The sequence below is a fragment of the Sinocyclocheilus grahami genome, unplaced genomic scaffold (genome assembly GCF_001515645.1).
Source record: "Sinocyclocheilus grahami isolate Dianchi unplaced genomic scaffold, SAMN03320097.WGS_v1.1 scaffold555.1, whole genome shotgun sequence".
Taxonomy (NCBI): Eukaryota; Metazoa; Chordata; class Actinopteri; order Cypriniformes; family Cyprinidae; genus Sinocyclocheilus; species Sinocyclocheilus grahami.
In genome coordinates this window covers 163,850-187,620 of record NW_015505734.1, presented here as the reverse complement: position 1 = coordinate 187,620, position 23,771 = coordinate 163,850, and the positions used below count along the sequence as shown (strand labels likewise).

General features: G+C 37.3%; 2 protein-coding genes across 9 annotated transcripts in view; both read right to left on the bottom strand.

Annotated features, from left to right (window-relative positions):
- The window catches only part of LOC107556095 (SH3 domain-containing kinase-binding protein 1-like), an 18,580-nt gene extending 16,472 nt beyond the window's left edge, over positions 1-2,108 (bottom strand). For all 6 annotated transcript variants that reach the window (XM_016239110.1, XM_016239111.1, XM_016239112.1 and 3 more), the window contains exons 1-3: positions 2,006-2,108; positions 845-1,002; positions 704-761 (exon numbers count right to left, since the gene is read on the bottom strand). In XM_016239110.1, the coding sequence (XP_016094596.1) occupies positions 704-761; positions 845-1,002; positions 2,006-2,009 (220 nt within the window). In that variant the 5' untranslated portion in view covers positions 2,010-2,108. The remainder of the gene's footprint in view (positions 1-703; positions 762-844; positions 1,003-2,005) is intronic.
- Positions 2,109-2,685: 577 nt separating this feature from the next.
- LOC107556094 (thyroid hormone receptor-associated protein 3-like) lies at positions 2,686-22,681 on the bottom strand. Of its 3 annotated transcripts, none has more exons than XM_016239107.1 (11): positions 22,334-22,681; positions 15,102-15,263; positions 10,762-11,598; positions 8,341-9,045; positions 8,026-8,195; positions 7,665-7,776; positions 7,413-7,497; positions 6,492-6,679; positions 5,426-5,597; positions 5,208-5,345; positions 2,686-4,453 (listed from the first exon to the last, which is right to left on the bottom strand). In XM_016239107.1, exons 2-11 carry the CDS (start codon positions 15,233-15,235, stop codon positions 4,235-4,237), a joined length of 2,760 nt encoding a protein of 919 aa, XP_016094593.1. In that variant the 5' UTR covers positions 15,236-15,263; positions 22,334-22,681; the 3' UTR covers positions 2,686-4,234. The 3 variants fall into 3 exon arrangements, with proteins under 3 accessions (XP_016094593.1, XP_016094594.1, XP_016094595.1); XM_016239108.1 differs by having other exon boundaries at positions 5,208-5,342; XM_016239109.1 differs by lacking the exons at positions 15,102-15,263; positions 22,334-22,681 and adding an exon at positions 12,862-12,948.
- Between the last annotated feature and the right edge of the window lie 1,090 nt (positions 22,682-23,771).

Sequence of the window (23,771 nt, the reverse complement as noted above, 5' to 3'; positions counted from 1 at the left end):
ACCCTCAGGTCTCCCTGACCATGAACCGAAGTAGCCCTCCGAGAACCAGAGGAGCTAGAGCGGGGCATGGCAAGGGGGATACCCCCCCCTTTAATGAGGAGGTATCTAGGCAACGTCGCGATGGTCATGTTCCCGCACTAAGAACATGACTCATCCATGAGCGCTGCTTCAGCGTGCTGTAAGCCCAAGCACGAGAGGCAGTGATCATGACCGTCAGATGAAGGCAGGAAACGACCGCATCCAGAAACGCACGAGCGGGAAGCCATCTTTAAAAAGACGCCCGTGGAGCTCTTTTAGATATTTGCTCTTTTAGGAAAAAAAGGAAACACTCTTTTAGAGAGAGCGCTGAAGCGCCCAGGGGAGGTCACGCAGAATGGCAGCTGCAGCATGCCGAAGATGAGCAGCACTGAATGGCAACCCCCGCTGACGCGCCGTAACACCAACGCCAGCTGTTTCTTCCAAACACTCGCGGAGATTCGTCCTGTGAAGGCTCGGTTCCGAAGCGAAAAGCTGATGTGCATTTGCACGCGCTCTCCTTTTATGCCCGCGCTGCGGGGAGGGGTGCGCGTGGCGAAACACGCACGCCAACTGTCATTGGCTTGTTTAGTTTACACTCGAAGGTGATTGGGCTCTCGGGCGAGATCCCAATTCGTCAGTCACAACTGACGTAATGTAGAACGTGACTGACTGAAAGGGAACTTACATTTCCTTATGCTTCTTGGCTCTCTGTTGCTTTCCCCTATTAAATAAACAGGCACTTCCTGTGAGGAGAAAATAGCCATTTTGAAAATGACCATTATGGCTACTAGGAAAGCTATGGAAAGAATGCTCTACAGGTCCAGACCTTGACGAAGTTGCAAGGGAACATGCCTCTCTTTCCTCTCAGCTCTCCCTCCAGCCATCCTTCCTCTTTGCCCTTTGAGACGTTCTTCACAACATCCCCTGCACATATCGTCAACTCATCTGGCATGGTGGCCTCAAAGTCCAGAAGCACAAGCACCTCTAAAAAGGACAGAAGTAAGGGGTGAAGCCACTGGTGGTTAGTAAACTAGAGTGTTTTATCAAATATGTAATATTTTGGCCTGTAAATTATGTTTTCAGCTACTGATAAGTATCTAAAAGAGATTTTAACATATTTACATCCATTCCACAGATATCTCCCTAAAATCAATGCAAAAAAGCCTGCAGATTTCATGTGGGTTACTCTGTGGTACTTTCTCAATCATCAGAAAGCCTTATCTTTTATGAAATACTTACCCGACAGACAAATAAGTCTAATAATGTGAAAGGCATGAAAAAACATGCCAAAGAGATAGGCGGTAGGATTTATGTGACTCTCAAAGTGCAGTAGCCTACTGGCGCTGGACAGCCATGAGCAATGTGTTTCAACATGCTTACAGGTATGTGAGTTGAACCTGAGGGACTTGAACTCAAGACTGCATAGCAATACAAAGAGCACTTTGCATGATTCACAGTGGCATTTCATCTGATTTCCAGTAAGAAACCCTTATGTGTTTTATCAGTCTGAATGCCAAGCGTAGTTTGTGATCAGGTAAGCTCAAACAGCAGCGTCATAATAATGTTGGGGTCATAAACTGTCATCTCAAGTTTCTTTACCAAATGTGTCACACTAAGTAAATCAGTGAATAAATAAATACATAAATGTTAGTAATAATCAAAAATATGATACGAATGCAGCTCAGTCTAACCCATCTGTCCCTTATTTGTCATTTATTGCTTACTTATCAAATTATATTGCACTTAGTATACTACAATACTAGATACCGTATATATATATATATATATATATATACATAACCACTATTTGTTTCTTTAAAATACATTGATATTGCCATGAAAATAGCCATAGATGTTATGTCAATAAAAATCAATAAATGTGTGTGTGTGTATATTATATATATATATATATATATAACCTAAGTACCACAAACACCACAGCTTGCCAAATCATAAGAACCTTTTGAAACAACGTTTAAAAACTCACCCATGACCCCTTGAAAGCCGTGTTTGGAGCACCAAGTCAGACAATGAAGATTCTGTTCAGTTCTCAAAGTGTCATGGAATCCCTGTGAATTACACTGCTTGATTTGGTGGTATTGCACAATCCAGAGACAGTGAAAGCTTTCTCGGACCTCCTTCTTTCTAGTCAAACATTAGCATTGTAGGGGGGAAAAAAATTCTCAGCTAGTTAAGACACGTTATACACTGAGAATGAGAGATAGAGTGTGTAACAGGTGAGACAGGTTTGTGTTGGTATGAGCCTTCTGGTGTCATGTATCCCACCAAAAATGACTGACAATATGTGTACTCGCTTGAAAGGAATTCAAGGAAAAACCTGATGTTTAAATATAAACTTGATTTTACAGGAGCGTAATCTTTGTTAAACATGAGTGTGTTGACATTAGTTCTTTCAGTCAATGCCACACTTAACTTTTATTGAACAGATAGCAGAGATATGATTGTTCTGAGACTAATGGTTTTATTTAAAGCATGTCGGGTCAGTTTACACAGAAATAATAAAGCGTTTTTAAGAGACCATTAAAATAGGCTTAGTTCACAATATGATCATTTACAAATAAATAGGGTGTCAGTGTTCTTGGTCTCAAAAAAAACCCCAAAAACACCACTTCTTGTTTCTACTTGACACAAAAATCAGTCCGATGCAACATTGCTGCATTTTTTTTTAATTCTTTCTGATTGTGAGTATATAAATGCAAGTCAAAATGTATATATCAGACACAGTGCAAATCAGAACCCAGACAGCTAAAATCCAATATTGAGTATGAATGTAAATTATTCACGTTTCCCAAGTTTTTTTTTACTTTAACTCTTCAAAATCAAATTCCCCAAAACTAAAAATAACCTTTTTATTAATATCTAAGTGACAAAATGATTACTATATCTAAAGAAGGTGCTTAGCCAATATAAATAGGCATACAATTTAAAGGCAAGACACACTTTAGAAAAACCATAATAAAACAGTATGCACATTGCACACATTTATTGTCAAAAACTTGCACCTCAATAAACAAAAAATTTGCTAGCAGTCTTCAAAACATTTGTAAGTGCATGTATTTTGAACTTTCTCTATAAGCTGTTTGTCCAGTTTCAAAATTGACATCTTTTGACTAGCAGTTGGATGAATGTAAATCTTTTTCCCCACATGTCATTCACCGCGACATGTTTGTCTACCTGCTGTAGTTTGGTCCCATATCGAGACTGGATCATTCATACAAGTCATTAAGTCATGATCTTTGTTTCTATAGGTAGACAGAGTTTCAATCAAATCCACAAAACATTAATATGTACATCTATTTTTTTATTTTTTATCTTTTTCAACAGCAACAATGAGTACATAACCAGATATAGTTCTATACTGGTATTCTACACTTCAGGCACTATGGTACATCAAAAACACCTAACCTTTGAACTAGTGGTCGACTGAAATGGATTTTTGATGCTTGATATCAACATCTAGAAAGCAGAGTGACCAATAAACGATATATGTATCGTATTATATTGAATTGTACTGTATTTTACACATTCAAAATTCACACACAAATAATCAGTAATCAGTAAAATTTGAAACTGAAAAAGTGGGGAGATACACACTTCCAATAATCATTGTAATAATAATCTAAAAATGGTCAAATGTCAGCTGATCAATTGGCCTGCCTTTTATTTAACAGTCTATCACTACAAAACTTAGATATTAACTTTATTTTCTGCCGTATATTTAATTTGTATGTTTCAAAAGTTTTGTGCAAAAAAATCGACAGGATTCGCAATGGAGGTAGTCGAAAATGAAATATATGGCAGAACATTTTGAGATGGAGTGCAGATTCCTCCAGAGATTTATGGATAGAAAATAAATGTGAAGTTGGAGCTGATGGCTTTAACAGTGTTTGTCATGATTAGATGAATGTGCTCCCCTAAAATAATTGTTTAAACTACATAATGTGTTTTTCTATGAAAGTGTGTGAATTTGCATGTACAAAAAACAAAACAAAAAAAATCACCACCAAGCTGACAAAAGCATCCTCATGAAAATAGAAAATGAAAACTACAATAAAAAAGCCCCTTTCCTATCAAAAAGTTTCAGGTGCATAAGGATGCTGATATTATATCCATTCTTGAGAGTGTGAAGGCCAGCAAGTCTTATCCCAGGGTTTAAAGTATGATAAGGGATTTGAACATCTTTACTGCTCCGTTCTCACTGGTCCTGTTCTACATCTTCTCCTTGCTGTTCGCCCTCATCATCATCAGTGGCCTGGAATTTATCATGGGCCCATTTAGGGCTCGTATTTTTGGTGGTGTTGGTATTTGTGGCCCTCCGGAGGATAAAACGTCCCTTTGGGCGAATAGCATTGCCGCGACCACGCCCTCGTGTTTCAATCATCTTCTTCTCAGCTTCACCATCTCTTTCACTCTGCTGCAACAACAAAATACAGAAAATATTAACCTAATTGATTAATATAATTAAAAGATTTATGAGTTTAAGAATAATCACGTGTTATATTTGACTGTACACTGTCATAATATTACACATACAGACCCTGAATGTAAGATATTATGATACAAGGAGTATAACCAAAGTCCCTTTCAAAGAATGTCTGTTCACTTGGCAGCCATAATTGCAACGCCTCCTGGCAGCTATTTTAGGCATCCAAGACCAAGTCCTATCTAAATGAATGGGTGAATCCGGAAATCTCAAAAACTTCCTGCTGAACTCACAATTAAATTACATATTTCAAATCAGCAACAAAATCTGAAATGAACTGCCCCATGAATGCTGTTCCTTATGCTCAAATACCATTTAAAAAAGCTAGATCAGCCAGTTATGAGCATGAGTCTCAGCTTCTAACAGCAGCTGCAGTGACTTTACCAATCAGCGATTGGCCCTTTCATTTAGAAGGCAAGACATATTCCACCATATTGTGCATTACAGTTTCTCCCATTCATATGTAATAGGAGTGAACCGTCTTTGTATATCCATAGTCTTTGGTATAACCTAAGTTCTTTATATGGACATTATATTAATTTGTAATTGTGTATATTTATGTGTAAAAAAAAAAATGTTTTTATTGTATTGTTATTTTACTATTATTATGTTGATAGCTTGCTGATTTTTTCCAGGAACTCTAGAGAGGTGAAGCAGAATGGGTGATACAAAGTTCACAACATACTAGGAAGTATTTCTTGCTCTTGGGAGTGTATTCTTGATCCCAGTCATCATTCTTTGCTGGCATGTTCATCTGTGAATCACCATTACTGCTTCCATGGAAATTTCCTCGGTTCCAGCTTCTACCACGTAATCTAAGCTGCTGAGAAACAGCAAATGGCCATCATAAGTACCACAGCAATAAACAATCATCTTAGTTCTTCAATATCACCCAAAACTTACAAAGCCTCCTCGTGCCCATCTTCTTTCTGCAGGTTCTCCATACTCTCTAAGCCCCTGTTGGACTTTGGAGAAGCCTTTTGCCTTGATCTCAGCCTCTTCTTCATGGTAAACAGTGGAAAACGAGGAAGATGAAGAAGATGTCTCAGATTGCTCCCGTTTCTTCTTGCTTTTCCTTAGGAATGAAATAACATTTGATTCAGACATTGTTAATCGATGTACGCAAGTCTTAAAAAAAGAAAAATCGACTGGATGAAAGGTTCTTCAGCATGTTTTTTTAAACATGTGCAAGATGACTTCATCGTCATTTGCTTCTCCACCAACTATTAATTAATCTTTACCTGAATCTAAAAAAAATCAGGATATTTTCAAACATTGACAACCTTTATCCAACATATTCAAAATATCCAGCTGACCAGAAAGACAAAAAGGTGCGTTCACACTGACAGCGATTTAATATCTGAAGATGACCAAGTTGCTGTCCTATTGGGCACAAGCAGGCATTCATACTTGATGGTATCAGAAGGTTAAAATCGCATGAGCTCCACTCCCATTGGAAGTAGCTGCATTGCATTGCAGCTCTGTTGCATAAAGTTCAACGATTCTCAACATTCGCACTGACAACTATTTCTGTCACTCATGACGCTTCACATCACCAACTCTCATTAAAAGTTTCTGACTTCTTGTTTTTGCAGACTGCTGCGAGTGTGAATGCAGCTTTAGGCCTTTTTTGTAAATGTTTTTAAGGCCTCCTGAGAGGCTCAAGATGGACTTCTTGATGGTTTAATCTTATTTAATCTTTACTTGCCTCAACCAGATTCTTTGAAATTTCAGATTGTTTATTGGTTGATCAAAATTGCAGTTTCAACTACTTTTAGAGAAGTTATCACAAGGCAGGATTTTTTCACTTGAGAGGTCACAACAAACCCAAACAAAAATACAACTGTCAGCTTATTAGTTTTGTCACCAACAGTGTAGGTCTTTCTTAATTCTGTTTTCTACAACTGAACAACTCAGAGCAGAACCTCTGTATTGAAGATCACTCTGACATGTCTATGCAGCAGCTTACTTAGGTTTTTTGTGGTTCTTTGAGATTTTCTCAGTGGATATTTCCTTGCTTGAATCTGGAGATTTCCTCGATACTCTTCCTCCGTACTCTTCATCTCTGTGCTCTCTCTCTCCACTCAAGTATTTCTTTCTGCGCTCAATATCCAGCCGAAGGTCCATTGAATCGCCTTTAGATTTTTTACCATCAACCTGCGGTGAGGAGAAAGAGATATTTTGGCCAGATGAGGGTTAGCGGCGATCTAGTAGCTTTGTGTAGCATTGCATGGGACGGGTCCAAAATGAAAAACATGGCAACAGCTGAATTAAAACAAACATGCAAATGAATGCGAGGAAGAGACCTTTTCTAATATCATTTTAAGTGGCATTTTGGCTTCTTACAGTCTTTCAACAGGCAAATTAAGCAGTATTTCACAGAAATGGCAACAGGCCGCAAAGGTAACATTTTGATTTCCTCTTACTTGCTCACCAAAATAAAAAAAGATAATAAACAAAACAAAATAGTACAAAAGGCAACATTATGACCACAGCAGAAATACTTTCATTGGTGCTCATGAAAGTTTGTTGTTTTTACTTGGCCTAAACACCCCACTTGTTCTTTGCAGGCTTTGAAGAGGAATACTTACTATGACTTTTGTTTAGAGTCCTTTGAATGGATATGACATGGGAACAACTGGTCACTTCCATTTCTGACCTCTGATTTCTTGCCTCTTAGGAAGGCTTGTACCCATAGTAAAAGGTTGTGGGGGCATTTACAACACAACAACCTGAATGCACCTCTTTTTGCATCTCACATTTGGACTTTTATGCTTCTCTCATCAGAAACAAGAGTTTAGCGAGAGAAGGAAGCCTAAGAATGCTCTGGCCGGATCACTCGTGCAGCATTCTTTTCCAAAATACGTCATATTTCAAAATGTTCGGTCACCTTGAAGCTGTTTTCCATGGAGCTTTTCATCTCATCAAACAGAAGAGAGTGCCTCTTAAAAGCACTGGGAGAAACATCAATTCTCCTGTGAAAAAAAGAGGTGGAGAGAGGAATATTTTGATAAATGTCGATCCTCCTTTTTTAGAGCCTTCTAAATTGTCAAAACGTATTTTGTAAAAAAAACTTTTTAGTATAAATTACTAATATGTGCGTGAGAAACCAGCCTGGGAAGTTGTCCCTGAATTTTTGTACCTGTGTATCTCTGGACTCTTTCTCTGCTTCATGACTTCTTTCTCAGCAGCTCTTCTCTGGTACATGGCAAATCGGTCATTTAGGGTCAATCCAGAGGAAGGAAAATATTGAGCTGAGGGGTGGACAAAAAATTATAAATATTTATACCTTTTAATATAATATAATACATTAAATATTTCATAAAGTGGGAAAAAAAGTAATAAAACCTGGATAATATACAACACAAACATAAAACAAAAAACTTAAAAATATTTAATGAATTAAATTTTTTGAAAAAAAAATGGAACAATACAAATACTAAGGCCATTGTACCCCCTCAGAACCTTGACTGCAAAAGACATCAGTCATCAGTTTTAGTCACCTTTAATGTGATGGACAATTGAAACTATGTGTTGGGCAAACAGCTCAGATGGACTTTTGGGTGACTGCTGAGCCTGAAGATGCTGAAGGACAGATTGAAACTCCCAATCCTTCTTATCAAGATGCAGAAAATCCAGAAGATTCCTTCTTTCATTGGTCAAAACAGGTGTCCTGTCAAATACAACAATGGTTAGGAAAGACAAAATCCAAATCTGATAGTCAGAAGCAGTCATACACACAACAATGCAATGTTTTGTGAAGATGGAAGCAGAAGCAAAAGGTCATTGCTGAGATCTTGGAGGGAAACAAAGATCACCTTGCAAGATCATCACTTAGAGAATCCATCCTCACACTGAATTCACTTCTTTTCATTGAAGCGCTTGGTGGGGATTCCTCATTCATAACCACAAACATCTCTTGCTCACGGTTCTCAGAGCTCCTCCTGGGCAGCAGTGTGGGTTTAGAAGAGGAACTTAGCGTGGTTTTCTCCTTTCGGTTAACATTAGAGAGCTTTTCAGGTGAGGGATCCTTAAACATGCCACTGAGCTGGTCTCTCTTAGAGAGAGCAGCTAGAATATTCGCTGCTCTTTCCTGTTTATGGCAGAGCAGGAGAGCTTCCAGCTCATTGTCCCATGCCATGTCCTGCATTCTCCTGATACGCTTCTCAAACATTTCACGAGCAGAAAGTGTGACTTTGCTTTTGCTTTTGCAGGGATCATTTTCCATATCCCTCACCCTATTAGAGATCTCCATTTCTTCATCCTCGCACTGAAATGTCAGTCTGTTTCGTGAACCCCTTTTATTGGAGCTTATGGATAACTTGTTACCATCACCACTCTTGACAGATTTGGATTTCTCCTCTCCTGCGTTGTCGTGATCTACAGTGCGAGACAACTCAATGCCCTTTTCAAACATTTCTCCATTTTCTTTATCACATACTATATCTCCATTACTTTTCCCTTTATGTGTGGTGTCGTCCCATGCAGAAGCCTGTTTTTTAAGCTTTTGCTCTTCCAGGAATCTGGTCAATGAGAGGAAGAGATTTTCAGTTTACTATTATTTACAATAATGTGCTCAGATACATCTGTTGTCATTTTAACGTGACCAAGGACTTCTGCAGCATGTCAGATTGACAGAACTATGCGTAAACTGTAATGGATTTTGTTAATTTTACCGTGCACAAATGAATGTCTTCCACTCTGAAACAAGTGTGTGCAGCTGGGAAAATTTCACTTCATCCATTTGCAAAGTGCAAATAAAAACCTTTTAGACCTTTTTAGAACATCTAAATTACAGACTGTGAGCTGACATTTGTAAACAAGGCATATCTAGCTCTTCATGTGTGTTGGTTCTTTTTTTCCAACAGCTCTGTTGATGCATTTGAAGGGCAGATTGCAACCCAACTGTGCAATCTTACTTTTTGCCTGGCACACACACAGGATTTATTGTGTTATTTCCACTCTTACACTGACTAAAATGAAGGTAAAAAAGAAAAAGAAAATAGAAAGCCAATTTCAAATGCATATAATCCATCAAAATGATGAATGTCTGTAATTTATTTTTGCTTGAAAGGCCTAAAACACAGTATGTACAGGACAAACTAATCTAGGGCTGGGTAGAAATGATGATCTTCATTTGAACAATTTACTCTTCACAAACAACTGACTCTTATGAATCAGTCCTATTTACTGAATCAAAAATATACAACGTGTCCAGTGATAGCCCTGATTCCAGCAATTAATGACTCATGGGATGCTTCATTTTATGAATGGTTCAAAAAGATGAGTTACTGATTTGTATCAGTCTGAAACACTGCCCTGTATAATATACAGCATTAGCAGAGAGACAGTAAATGGAATCGAACCAGGAAGCCTGTAACAATACCCAGCCCTAGGATAAACAAGTGAAATAATATACATTATTGTTTAAAAATTTGGGATAATTATGATTTTTTTTTTTTAAGTTTTTAAAATATGTCACTCACCAAGGCTGCATTTATTTGATCAAAAATACAGTAAAACAATAATATTTTGAAATATCATTACAATTTAAAAGAACTACATTCTATTTTAATCTATTTTAAAATATAATTTATGCCTGTGATGGGAAAGCTGAATTTTTGGCAGCCGCTACTCCAGTCTTCAGTGTCACATGATCCTTTAGAAATCATTCTAATATTCTGATTTGGTGCTAATTTCTTTCAATTATTATTGGCTCTTAACATTATCAGTGTTGAAAAGGCTTAATATATATATATATATATATATATATATATATATAAATAATATTTTTTATTTTTTATTTACTTTTCTGGATTCTTTAATGAATAGAAAGTTCAAAAGAACAGCATGTATTTGGATATAGAAATCTTTTGTAACATTATGTCTTTATTGTCACTTTTGATCAGTTTGTGTGTCAATAATAAGAAATGTTTCCTGAGCACCAAATCAGTGTATTAGAATGATTTCTGAAGGTCACGTGATACTGAAGACTGGGATAGGCTGCTGAAAATGTAACTGCCATCGCAGGAATAAAATACATTTTGAAAAATAATAAAATAGAAAACAGTTATATTAAATTGTAATAATATTTCATAATATTACTGTTTTTAATGTATTTTTGATCAAATAAATGTAGCCTTGGTGAGACTTCTTTTATCCCAAACTTTTAGATAAAAACTTTAAAAAATTAATAAATGAACAACACAGATATTTTCATTATAAGAAAGCAGACTTACTTCAAAAATGCAGTGGAGATAGCAATTGTATCATCTGTCTGTTGGTCAATATTTGTAAAGAGCCCAAAACCATTGAAAACTGGTGTAAAGCTTTTCTTTATGGGGCAGGTGTTTGAAGGTGCAGTTCCAACATTCTGCCAGGTTGTGGCACCTTTATTAGGAGCATTATGAGCAGGACTTGTCTCGTTGGTTGCAGAGTCAATGGGTTGGTCATTAGTGACAGTGGAGAAAACCTGCGGACTTGCCCTTTTAGGACTAGTGTCATGGTTTGTTAAAACCTGACATTTCTCCACAGCCCTGTCTCTATCAGAGTTCCCTTTGGCCACAGGAGAGCCTCCCACCTGCTCTGCCAGAGCCCCATTTCCTCCTCGGGTTTCTTCAGGCACAGAGATGTCCTCTCTTACATCTTTGCAACTGCGTTTGGCAGACCCAGAGTTGGAGGAGGAAGAATGGTGCGACTGAGGCGATCTCCCCGAGGATGACCTGTCAGAGCGGCGGGAATGGCTGCGGGACTGCGGGCTGTTTGACTGCTTCTTGGGAGAGCGTGAACGCGAGCGGCCCCTCTTGGGGCTGTTGGAGTAGTACTGCTGCTGTTGCTGCTGATGGTGCTGCCGGAAGTTCTGCCAGTTTTTGGGATGGTAGTTATAATATCCACCCCTTCCACCACGCTGAAAGCGACCACGGAAAAAGCCCTGACCTCTGCCCCGAAAGTAATATGGCCTTCGGAAGCCTCTATAGTTGCCTCGAAACTCCCGTTGGTTCTGGTACTCCCGCGTGTGGTTCCGCTCCCGGTTGTGGGGCGGAGAATGGGATCTTGACCGAGAGCGAGACCTAGAGCTTAAAAGACAATGAAAGAAAGGATTGAGCAAAAAAACTCATTGGGATATAGAAAATGACACAAAGAGATATTACATATGCTATTGTATTTTCTGAGGAAAATTCATCAATATTCAAAACATCTTCTTCTAGATCCTTATGATACCTCTGCGTGAGGATCTACAGACCAAAGATTTTCACTAGTAATCTCTACCTCCATTGCAGATCTCAAATCAAATTTTATTCAAATGTAATTTGGTTATAATGTCAAGACATTTGGTTATGAGACACTTTATAATGCATGAAGTTTGATTTATTGATGTCCAACGTGAGGCCTTAGGTCGTAACAAGAAATAATGACTTTAAAATTGTGCCATTTCCTCACAAAAATAAACAGAAACAATTTTCTATGCTTTTATAGTGCTTTTTGTCCTTTTTGGAGCTTGAATGCCCAGCAGTTGTATGAAAAAGATTCTCTTAAAAGAATGTATAATAATAATAATAATAATAATACTAATAAATGATTATGTTATTAAATAAATAATAATAAAATATTAACTATTCCTTTAAATCAGAATAATTGATAACATTCATTTCTAAAGCTAAAAGGACCATCAATATAGCAATAAAATTTTACAAATATACAAGAAATATTTATTCTGTGTATTCCATTACTGATTATACTGATTCAACGATTTAAGATCAATAATTAGTGTAACACTATTTCACAGAATTCTTTCAAGTAGTATACACTGCTGCTATGACCAATTACATTTAAAAGCTTTAGGTGCAAGGTCAACTTCAGCCACATGGTGGCCCTGTTGTTCTATTTATGAACGCATCTACAGTCAGTAGTTCTTGTTTCTCTGTAAGGCAGTCTCTTTCAGTATGTCTTAACATCACAAACACTGATATTAACTAAACAACTTGCGCATACAAGTACTTCATACTGTGCATTGCAATCTGATCTATAGAATATTCAACATGTATAATTTATAGAATATAATCTCCTTGCAAAATGAACAAACACTTGAGACATTTCAACGCTATGCATAGGTCAACTGTGTTAGACAATAAAATGATAAAAGACATGCAATTATGTCTAGCATTGTATTAAAACCTGTCATTCTAGTATAGAGGAATTTTTCATCATTTGGAAAGTGAAACCGTGTTGGAAATGATTATCCAACAAAAGCACCCTGCAACCAGTTTACAATCCAACAAACAAATACAAACTTAATGACATTAACAGTAATCTACCATTTCGGCTGGTTTTGTACTCACCTGATACGGTTTTTCATTGGAATACAGAGTAAGAAGGTAGTGCACAGAGCAACATGATACTCTCACAGTGAGCAAGAGGGACTTTGCATCTCCTCTAGTGAGCGTGAATGGAAAGAGTCAGTCACATGGGTCATATGGGAAAGATTTGTACTCTCTTTCTATGAAGCAAAGAGGAGGTTCTCAGCCTGCCAGTTACAACACATTAGCTTTGCACAGAGAGTAGACTTTAACTGAAGGTAACAATTACAACAGCTCCCTTATTTGAAAAGCGATTTATCCACTAGTTAACTTAAGTTAGAATGAAAATTGTCATTATTTAGCCAGTCTCATATCATTTCAAAAATATGTAATTTTCTATCTTCTCTGAAGCACAAAAGCAGACATTTTAATTGCTTTATTCCTGTTATTACAATGAATGGAAACTGAGGCATTTAATCTTCAAAAAGGGTACAAACTGAGCAACTTTAAGTCATTATTGACAGAAAACCTTGATATTGTAGCTCATATCTCACAAGATGATCAATGAATGACAGAAATTTTTGATCTGTTTGTCACACAAAGCTATCATATGACTTCAGACTTTATAAGACTTGAAATATAGTGCAAAAGTCATAACGACAACTTTTATAGAGCTTTACATCTTTTTAAACTTGAAACCTTTTGTCCCCTTTAACTGTAATTGCACTTGAAAAAAGCAACTGGTACAATTCTTTTATGTTCCACAGAAGCAAGAACGAAATACAGGTTTGGAATGACATAAAGGTGAGTAAATGGATAAACTTTGAACAAACTTTTCCTCAAAAACAGGGTATTTATAATTCGGAAATAACTGCATTTTCATCCACTTATGCCCATGAGTTTTACTTGGACAGTTTGACTTCATTCAAAGCCATGCAGCTCTGCTTCATTCTTATGACATGCATGCATCAAGCTTTTTCCAGCAGCAGCACCTCTCTGAAACTGTGGTCAGCAATGAGAGGCCAGGCTCACAAGATTTCCCTTGCAAATAAGGGACATCAGATTTGGCCTTCTACAGATTCCATTTGCATGAAAAATCAACATTGTACATCTCTCCCACTGCGCTCAAAGTATACGGTCAACCACACAGGAAAAAGGATCCATGCTTATGGGGAAAAAAATCATGCATCCTCAAAAAAAAAAGAAACAAAATAACCAGATTACCACAAGTATGCATCTGTTTTTGTCTAATACAGAGCAGAGGTTTTTTGGCAGGGACCATTTACATTTGCTACCTAACGGGCTCCACTGTGCTGTAAGCACAAAACCAGCAGTCCTATGAGAATGAGCAAAGTACAATTTTAGCACGTGAAATAAGAAAGTGCGGTGAGCCTTTCCAAAGCCACAGCCCTTCCCAAGTATCAGTCTTTATGCAATGCTGACGAACACATGGAGAGTAAAATCACAGTGACTGAGCAGCCCCTTTTCAGCAAGTGAGGAAGCCAGAGTAAAGGCGTTATAAAAGCACAGGGTGCTTTTATTTATGTACGGAGGTGTAACTTGCATAACTTTGGCCTTGCAGCTGTGGTTAGATGGCTGAGACTGGCACTGGAATATTGATCTTAATTTAAAATGAGTCATAGATGGGAAGCCGAGCATGAAATGAAGTTCCATTGTGTTTTTACGAACAAAATGAGAAGTAAACAGTTTTCCAACCCACTCAATCCTTAAGCACATCTGTCAAGACACAGTAAGCATTATTGTATTGTAGATTTGTACTTTATAGTATGGTCAGAATGAGTAGCTAAAGATCGTTGCTCACCAAGCACAAGATTATAAGTAGACCCAGATGGAATCTTTCTTCTTGCATTTTCTGGGTTTATTTATTGCAAAATTGTGAGCTAATTCCATGTGGGCCTGATTGTAAGACAGCAAAGAGGCAAAATGAATCTGCATGAATGACTCAATAGTCAGGAAAATGGAAAGGATTACTGTGATGATTACTTTTTAAGTGATAATTTAATTAGTTTTCCTCTTTTTCCTCATATTTAAATCCACAACTCATCACTGGAAGTGATGACTGAAACTTGAAAGTACAAAATCAAACTCAAAACTGAAATTAACAATCGAAACCAACTCCTTCATCCAACATCTGCACACGCCTGCTTTGTACGCTGCAGTAATGGTAACCATCTCATTTTTAATTTACAAAATATTTTGTATGCATGGCATGATGATTGCAAAGTCAGTAACTTCTATTTATTAGCATACTGGACACTTACCCGTATCTGCGCTTCCTTGATCTAGGTCTAGAGCTGCTTCGTGATCTGGAGCGTGAGCGGGAATCAGAATGGGATCTTGATCTGGAGGCCGATTGAGAGTGAGACCTGGACTCTGATTTCTGTGTCTTAGACATTGTCCCTTGTGGCCTCTCAGATATGTGCCTGTAACAAAACGCAAACCATTCAGACCAGCAAATTACAAAAAAGAAGTTAGTATTCATGAAGTAATGAAAAATGTTTTTTTTTTTTTTAAATCAATTATACTTTCAGCAAAGGAAAAAATAGAGCAAGGAAAATAGAGTTTCTAGTGTTATAAGGGCTTGCTTGAATTTAAAAATTCCACTCATCCATCTACATAGAGATGTTTTTTCTCTGGGACATTAAGAAGGCTTGGCTGGGCAGTATTACATTTTCCATATCTTTAAATCACAGTTTGTCAGGCTACAACCTGGACAAAAGAGCACTAAAGGTTTGTTTAAAGGCACAGCAGGAATTAACTATGGAATAAGGAGCAAATGTCAGTCTACAAGGCTGTTTATGTTTATGTGAGGGATAACCAACAGACAGTCTGCCATTATTCTTAACAATAATTTACAGTCTGTTTATTTTGTGATAATGACTGGCTAACTGTACATTATACCACTCATTACACAGCTAAATATTGATTTGAGTTTAAATTATTTTATCTTCTTACCTATATATTATCTTAAAGTTTCTACAAGCAAAAACAAATCATTATAACAGTCGGCCAACAATGCAACAATATTAATCAGTAAAGTAATATTAATACTGTAGTCATTTTCACTACAATTGATAACTGAGACGTATGATGGCATCATTTGTATGTCTCTCGCAGTGTGATGCAAAAGGCATGAAATTAGCGCCTGTTTCAGTTACTGATGAGAAGCAACAGTGAAGCAGTCAGGTTCTGGAAGTAAAAATCACATTATTTCATCCATAGGGGAATTCAGTGTAATAGCGGAAAAACACTTTTGAAACCAAAGTTGCTGAAAAAGATGGCCACTATTGCACTCTATTAGTAAGTATTAGAGTGCTGATTGTCACGATTTACCAATTAGAGTAGAGTATTTTAGAGCAGTGTATAATTTCTGTACCAAGTAATGGCAAAAACAGTGACTTAAAAAAGTTAAACTTAAAAATGGGTTAACGGCTTACTTGTAGTATTCTCTGTACATTAAAATGGATAGGAGAAAGTATTTTAACACTGAAAATGCACACTTCAGCTTTAATTAATCAGACTTTCTTTAAGCCAAAAAGATTTAAATATACACTGTATGTGTTGAGTCTACTGACAAGAACTATTGTGAGGAAATGCTACAGGTTTGGCAGGACAGATGTAAAGTGACGCCACATTACCATGGAGGTGAGAGTGATTTACTAGCTTTTTAATGTTATCCCCAATGTATTTAAAGAGGTGTTGAAAGGTGATTCTGTCTATTGTCTGTCATCTTTACCCTCCACAAATGCCCCCAACTGTTTAGCTGGACTCACACTTGGGTTTTTACCATAGGGAACACTAGTGATCAAAGAGAGACAGCACTGTGGCTCAAAATAGACTTGCACAAAAGATAAAGAGAGAGCTTTTGAGTTCACTGTAATGGCTGCAAATATCCATATTATAAGCTGCACCTTGACTGCTTGTCATCATATCTGTCATGACCCTAATCATGGATGTGCAAATGCACATTATGATAGATCTGTATGAATGTTATAAGACACATTTAATTAAAGTTACTAAACATAGATTCAAATCCTGGCTAAATTTATTAGCTATCTTTGCACTTATTACTAAGTACGACACCATCAAGCTATTAGTTTGCTTTATTTGGACAGAAACAGCCTGATGACGCATCGCAAACAATTAGCTGTCACTTAACTGATCCATTAGGACTGCTGACATAAGGATCTCAAATAGATCCTTAAGGCCCGTTCACACCAAGAACGATAACTATAACGATAACTATATTAGCATCCACACCAAAGGATTATTGCAACATGTCCTCCAACAAATATGCCCGCATAGGTAATTTGTCCAAATCCCTGAAATACGACCCATCAGAGGCAGAGCGTATACTACAATTGCACCCCTATCGGCAACAGGACACTTTCACATTAATGCTTTGTACTCTTTTATCTGCGCCATAATTCGGTTTTTGTATAGCTCAGTTGATAGAGCATTGCATTGTACGACAATAAGCAATCATGTGATCATGCGTTCGATCCCAGAGAACGCATGTGCTCATAAAATGTATATGCACTATCACATGATTTCTGTGAGGGTAGGTTTAGGGGCGGGGTTAAGTGTGGTCATTCGCACAAATTCGTATGAATTAGCCACCTAGTAAAATATGTACAAATTGCCGTGAGACCACAAACTGCATTTAAATGAACATGCATTTTGATTGGTAATGACAGTCATACGTCATTTCATGACAACAGACGCAACACAACATTGTTATTATTTTTTTACGCCCGCTAGAGGGCACTAAACTTTAAAACGTAAATATAGGTCGTAATAAGGTGCTTGCACTAACCTAACCAGACCTATAGGGTCGTTTTTTGTTGGAGGACAGTCTGGATTATTCTAAGTGCATGATGCACTTATATCTGTTGCTTTAAATGCTCAAGCTCTTTCAAGCTGACTGGATTCTGATTTTGGTCAATATTTTTATCATTCATCAACTGGAAATAAACGTGATTTCAACTGTATTGTTTTTTTTGTGTCATTGTTGTAATAATTGTGGTGTGGACTGCACAATTTTTTTTACTTCTAACTTTAACTCTTATCTTTAACTTTTCTTTTTTTAAAACTTTATGGTTATAGTTATCATTAGTCATTCTTGGTGTGAATGGCCCTTTTGTGTTCCATGAAATGCTAGACTTTCTCTTGGCTTTGCTAGTGAAAAAACAAGTCTCAAGGTTTACTGCCATTTTTGGTAATCCTACATATGACATGCAATTCACCACAGCATTCCAGAAAAGTTATTTGGGAGCTCTTCCTTTTTGCGACTCATCAGAAGTAGCTTTGCACACAGGAAATTGCAGACTGAACACTTAAGCTACAATTCAGTATGGTGTCTTTGTGTACAGCTTGCGAATCTGAGCAGATCTGTGCTGCCTGCTGTTTCAGAAAACATAGATCGAAATTAACTTAAAGCCTTTTTTTTTTAATTGCTTTTGACTGCTTGTTGGTTTTGGCCAGCAGTCCATAATTTCCTGTAGCCTCCAGACATCCAGACGTTTGGCTTGTGCAAAGTTTCTAAGCTACTTTACTTCTACTGTATATTGAATTACTATGGGAACTAGGCATGGGCCCGATTACCGGTTTCAAGGTATACCGTGATTTGAAAATGTCACGGTTTCAAAACCGCTAATATTTTCCGTTATACCGTTCCTGCGCTATGCGCTGTTTTTCATGTCTCCTCAAAGACTGAAAATGTAGGACTCCCTCAGGTTGAGTGCAGTGTAGAGAGCAACACGACCCTCCTCCTCCTGTTGGTGCGAGCGAGCGGTCAGTCGCGTGTGTGTAGGATGGTCGAACTTAAGGAGCTTCCCCTGGAACTTACGCGATCGGCAACCGGCCGTTTTTTGTCTTATTGCAAGCAACTCGTCTATGTTCTGGACTTGCACAAACTGTGTTGCAATGCAATCGTTTTCCAAATTGTCATTTATGTGAAAATATGAAGTCTGTAAATGCCCGTTAACACAGGCCAGAGACGTTGAAGACGGACACACAGAGAAAAATACTGTAGCAGGCAGATCACTCACTGTTCATGATGCATGAACTATTGGAAGAAAATCCTCAATATTGATTTGGGGGTTTATATGAATGTGTTTCTGAGGGGAACTGACTGTCTTCAGAAAAGTTTACGTGGTATTTTCTTTTAATCTCGTCTCTATAGCTCATATTAAAGCAGTGTTTCAGCACAGTGCTGCTTTGTTAACAGCGGTAACCAAGAAAATGCTGTATCTGGTGTTCTAGAAGCGCCTCCTGCTGTCAGAGAGTGAATCTGCGTCTCATTCAGAGCTTCTGCTGTTTGCTTCGTTCAGGCATGTAGTATAATTTCACAAAGCTAGTCAGAACATTCTGTTTTTGCTTCAAATTGGGTTATTATTAAGTCAAATTATGTATATGAAATTATATAACTAAATGATATGAAATTATATAAATGATATGTAAATTAATTATATAACTAAAATTAAATAACTGTAATTACAGATTTAGGTTAAATAAAGATGTCAGTCTTTATTTTTCTTCTTTTTAGGAAAAAAAATCAAATAAAAAATAAACAAATTCTACTGTTCCTAATATTCTGTATGTTGCTCAAAAACAAAATATATTGTGTTCAGCGGAAATAAAGTTTTTCTTTTTACCCAGTCATTTAAAAATAACACATTTTAGAGCTGTAACGACAATACCGTGATACCGTGAAACCGTGATATTTTTGCTTAAGGTTATCATACCGTCAAAATCTCATACCGGCCCATGCCTAATGGGAACATACTTGGAAGTTTAACCATTAAATGAATGTCACAAGTATTCATATAGTACGTCAACTAAGACATCTGGTGTTCAACAACCCAGCAACAAGTTTCTCATTCACAGCACCTGTCTTTAGAGATTATCAAAGTTAGTTTCAGATGCTTAAAATAGAGAAAACAGAAAAACAACAAGTCGCCAGATACTTTCATCTGTATACAGTACTGCTTCCCTTCTGCAAATGAGGTCTATCTAACTGACTCATAATAATGTTGGGTCGTTCTTGAACAATTCGTTAATTTTGAACGAATGAATTAATCTTTTCTGTTTCTTATTGCATTATAATTTTGTATTGTTTGTAGTGTGATCAACATTTGCTTAAGTAGTAGACATGTTAGGGAAGTAACACGTAACATTTTAATTATATTTTCCTTAAATGAACGAAATGACTCGAAAAAAGATTCGTTCATTTTGCTGAACGAGACTCAAAGGTCCGAGTCGGTAAAATGATCCGAACTTCCCATCACTAACTCATAAGAGTGGAGGAGTCTGATCATGACACTTTTATGATAATGAAGGCATCTTTGCATGGGTTAAGAAATTGTGTGGGATTCATTTCAAAGCATAGTATCATAGGTTAATAAAGAGCAGCTGTCTCGTAATCCTTCTGTAGCTAATCCTTAATTTTCCTGAGGGGATCAATCAAGTGTCTAAGTGTCTATTTGCCTATATGGGAGTGGAGTGTGGTCTGTGGCCTAATCAAAAGTATTTGATAGCTAAATATGTCTGTGTTAAACATCTCCGGTGGTCATACCCTTTTGTGCTGTCATTACAACATCACACATACACACACATCTGGATGCCTCCCAACAGTGACAGCTGCACTTGGACCTTCTCACCTGTTCGATTAAAGGGGGAGAGTTGATGTAAACAAAGGAGCAACCCGACACGACCACAATTTGCTCCCAACACTCAATCAGCCACTCTATCACTGAGACCACAGATGCGACACCAGCAGCACCAAAATCCCATTTGTTATCTGCATTAGTCTATGCAGCAAAATAGACACTTATCAACAGCCACAGCAACTGCTACATTCTTCCAAAGACTCCACAGATGTGTGAAAACCTCTTTGAAGTGTACAAAGCATATGACTTTTGGAGCCTACAGCTTCTGAGGTAAACATTTGATTGATTGTGGAGTTTAAAATCAATCTCTTCAGCAACTCTATTAATTAATGCATTATGGATATGTTGCATGACATTACATGAACTTGAGAAGCTCTATAATTTTTGCTTGCAATGAGCTGCAGCTTCTCAAGGCTCAAAGAGTTTCACATCCTGTCAACATTTACTCACCATCATAACGTCTGCATGATTTTCTATCTTATTTAGGTCACAGAAGTAGATCTTCACACTGTTTTTCATACATAGTAAGTAAATTGTGACTAAGGGCTGTTCAAGTGTTCTAAAGTCAAATGATATATATGAGTCAGGAGTGGCTTTTGGCTTTTAAAAGTCATCTCACTGTTAACTTTCATTGAACAGAAAAGAGCAGCGTGAACATAATACACATAAGACCCAAAACTCTGCTTATAAGAAACTTTTTTTATTTGATTTTTTCTTTAATGCTGAGCCTAGTCCAGTGCTGGGCCCTCTTTCTTTTTGTGATGACTTGTGTCTCATCTTGCTGTCATCGCTGCACAAGGGAACTTATCAGTTGAAGGTCTTCTCTATTTTAGTCTTATATGAGGATGGAGAACTGGATGTAATGATAACTCAGAGCTTCCTGTAGTCTGTTTGACAAAAAACGATTATTTAAAAAAAAAAAAGGGCTGACCAAACTTTCCAAATTAAGTGAGCCACTGAAAAGGCAAGAGGCTGACATGTTATTGTTCCAAGAGCATGATTCACAAAGCCAAAAGTAACTGGATAGTCTTGCACACTGTACAAACCCAAGTGCAAACTGTGGTTGAATAGATTTTAGATTATTTAAAGAAATGTGTAACACATCCTATGGCACTACGACCATGTAATTTCTGACTTACAAAATGATTTGTCAGTGTCACACATCAGTCTCATTCATCATTAATCAAATCTCGTTTTTGTACATTATCAGACATTCCCCCTTTTAAAAAAAATATAGTGTTCATAAAATGTATTCTATAATTCTATAGTAAAGCACACAAAAAGTAGCATGTTAGGTGCAAAAAGTATGTTTAGATGATTAAATTCATGCTCAGGACAAAAGAAGGAAAATGGATCACAACCACTCACTTCAGAGATTAAAAACTGACAAAGTAATGCAGCGGATTGTAAATTTTGATTGCATTTTGTTAATATTTGGAACATGGAGTAGAATCATTGTTTTACTTATAAATGTATCTTTAAATTCTTATATCATGCATGGGTTGTCTATTTATTATTACAAATAAATAAAAGCTTTACACCTTTGAAAAGGATTTAATTGTAACTTTGATGCCAAAATTATCAAACGTTTTTTCGACAGTTCTCCTTACTATGATAATCTTTTCGAATTTTTGCTAGTTATTGTTAAAACATGAGTAACTTGGCATCAGAAACCAGTGTGACCAAAAACATGAATTAAACAAAATGATACCGTCTCAAAGCTACTATTTTGAAGTAACTAATTCCCAGAGTACATAAAAAAATCTATCCTCTTTTATTCCATTCTATTCTATTCAATATTCTTTTAAAAAAAAAACACTTACCAATAATTCGATTTAGTCCAGGGTGAGAGGATTCATCTACTGTCAAATGTTACAGGTGACTGAAATGGGTTCCTTTCGTTTTAAAAGAAAAAAGCTTTCGTTTTATACTTAAAGTAGCTATTTAAATCATTCTGACGGAGAAGGCGGCAATATCCAGTCGGTTTCACCTGAAGTATCCGCATTCAAAACGTATTTTAATTCCAAATGACAAACGTGTCGTATTAAGTCGTAACCCAACTGTATGTTCACCCGTGAATACGGTGAACTATTCAAGTCAAATGATGTAACGCAGCTTTATGTGCTCACAGTCACAGACTGGGGGTGTGACACGAGACTGAGATACAGCGTGGATACTACAGGCTGCGCGGGTCAAGTTTCTCTCCTGCATTCTCCTGTCAATCAAATGCGTGCTGACAGCTAGCCACGCCCATAGATGAGTTAAAGGAACAGGCGCGCCTTTTTAGATTCTATGTACATGGTAGGATCTTACTGTTATTGTTATACAGTGTAATTCATATCAAATGAACAGTAAAAATACAGTAAATATAGTTTAAAGTGAACACTATACTAAATGTATAGTTACTGACTATACATTTATTTATACAATTTACATGTATTAAGGATTATGAGGTATTAAGGAAAGCTGACAAACATTTTGGACATTTCAGTCACCGATCCCTACAAATTTGTATTATCTTCTTTCCATCTTAGTCCAGGATAAGTTGTTGTGTTGCACACATTTTACTAGGCTGCTTGCAATGCTAAAAAAAATTAAGTTTGAACTCTCATTTTGACGGCACCCATTCGCTGCAGAGGGTCCATTGATGAGCAAGTGATGTAATGCTAAATTTCTCCAAATATGTTCTGATGAAGACATAAACTCATACATTTTGAATGAACTGAGGGTGCAAATTTTTGGGTGAACTATTCCTTTAAGAAATAATGATGATATAGTCTTTCAGGGAGAAGGGTGCAGCCTGGAGATCTCCAAATGGGGGCGGGAATTCCAAAACAGGGTGGGAGCTCCAAAATAGGGCGTGGCTTCCTCCCATTGACAGACAGGCACATGACACGCATGCGCAATTTTTTCCCCCAATCCACTTCAGTGCAAACTCCGCCCCACAGCTGATTCTAAAGATGTTATTGGTTGTGTCAATTAAAGTGTTGATTTCCTACACTATGCTACAAAAAATGCTAACCCTTAAACCTACCCCACACCTGACCCTAACCTTAACCAGCGAAATTGACTGCACGGCGGGATTGGCGCTGCGTGGTAAAGAAAGTTGCAGTTCAGGAGATAAACAGTTAATAAGATTATGCGTTATGAGATTGTTCCGTAACTCCCCAACCGGACCTCACCGGACAATGGCACCTATTTTGGTTACACGCAGCGTCACTACCCCCTCCTACCCTGCGAATTTCGAGCCCCGGGACGCCC

Bases quoted from the DNA above. Each gene is read 5' to 3' on its own strand.
- LOC107556094 (XM_016239107.1), bottom strand. From the start codon at position 15,235: ATGTCTAAGACACAGAAATCAGAGTCCAGGTCTCACTCTCAATCGGCC. The intron at 6,680-7,412 runs GTGACCGAACAT...TCCTCACCGCAG, and splicing joins CCATGGAAAACAGCTTCAAG to GTTGATGGTAAAAAATCTAA. The intron at 4,454-5,207 runs GTATGTTGTGAA...TTGTTGTTGCAG, and splicing joins AGAGCAAGAAATACTTCCTA to CAGAGTGAAAGAGATGGTGA.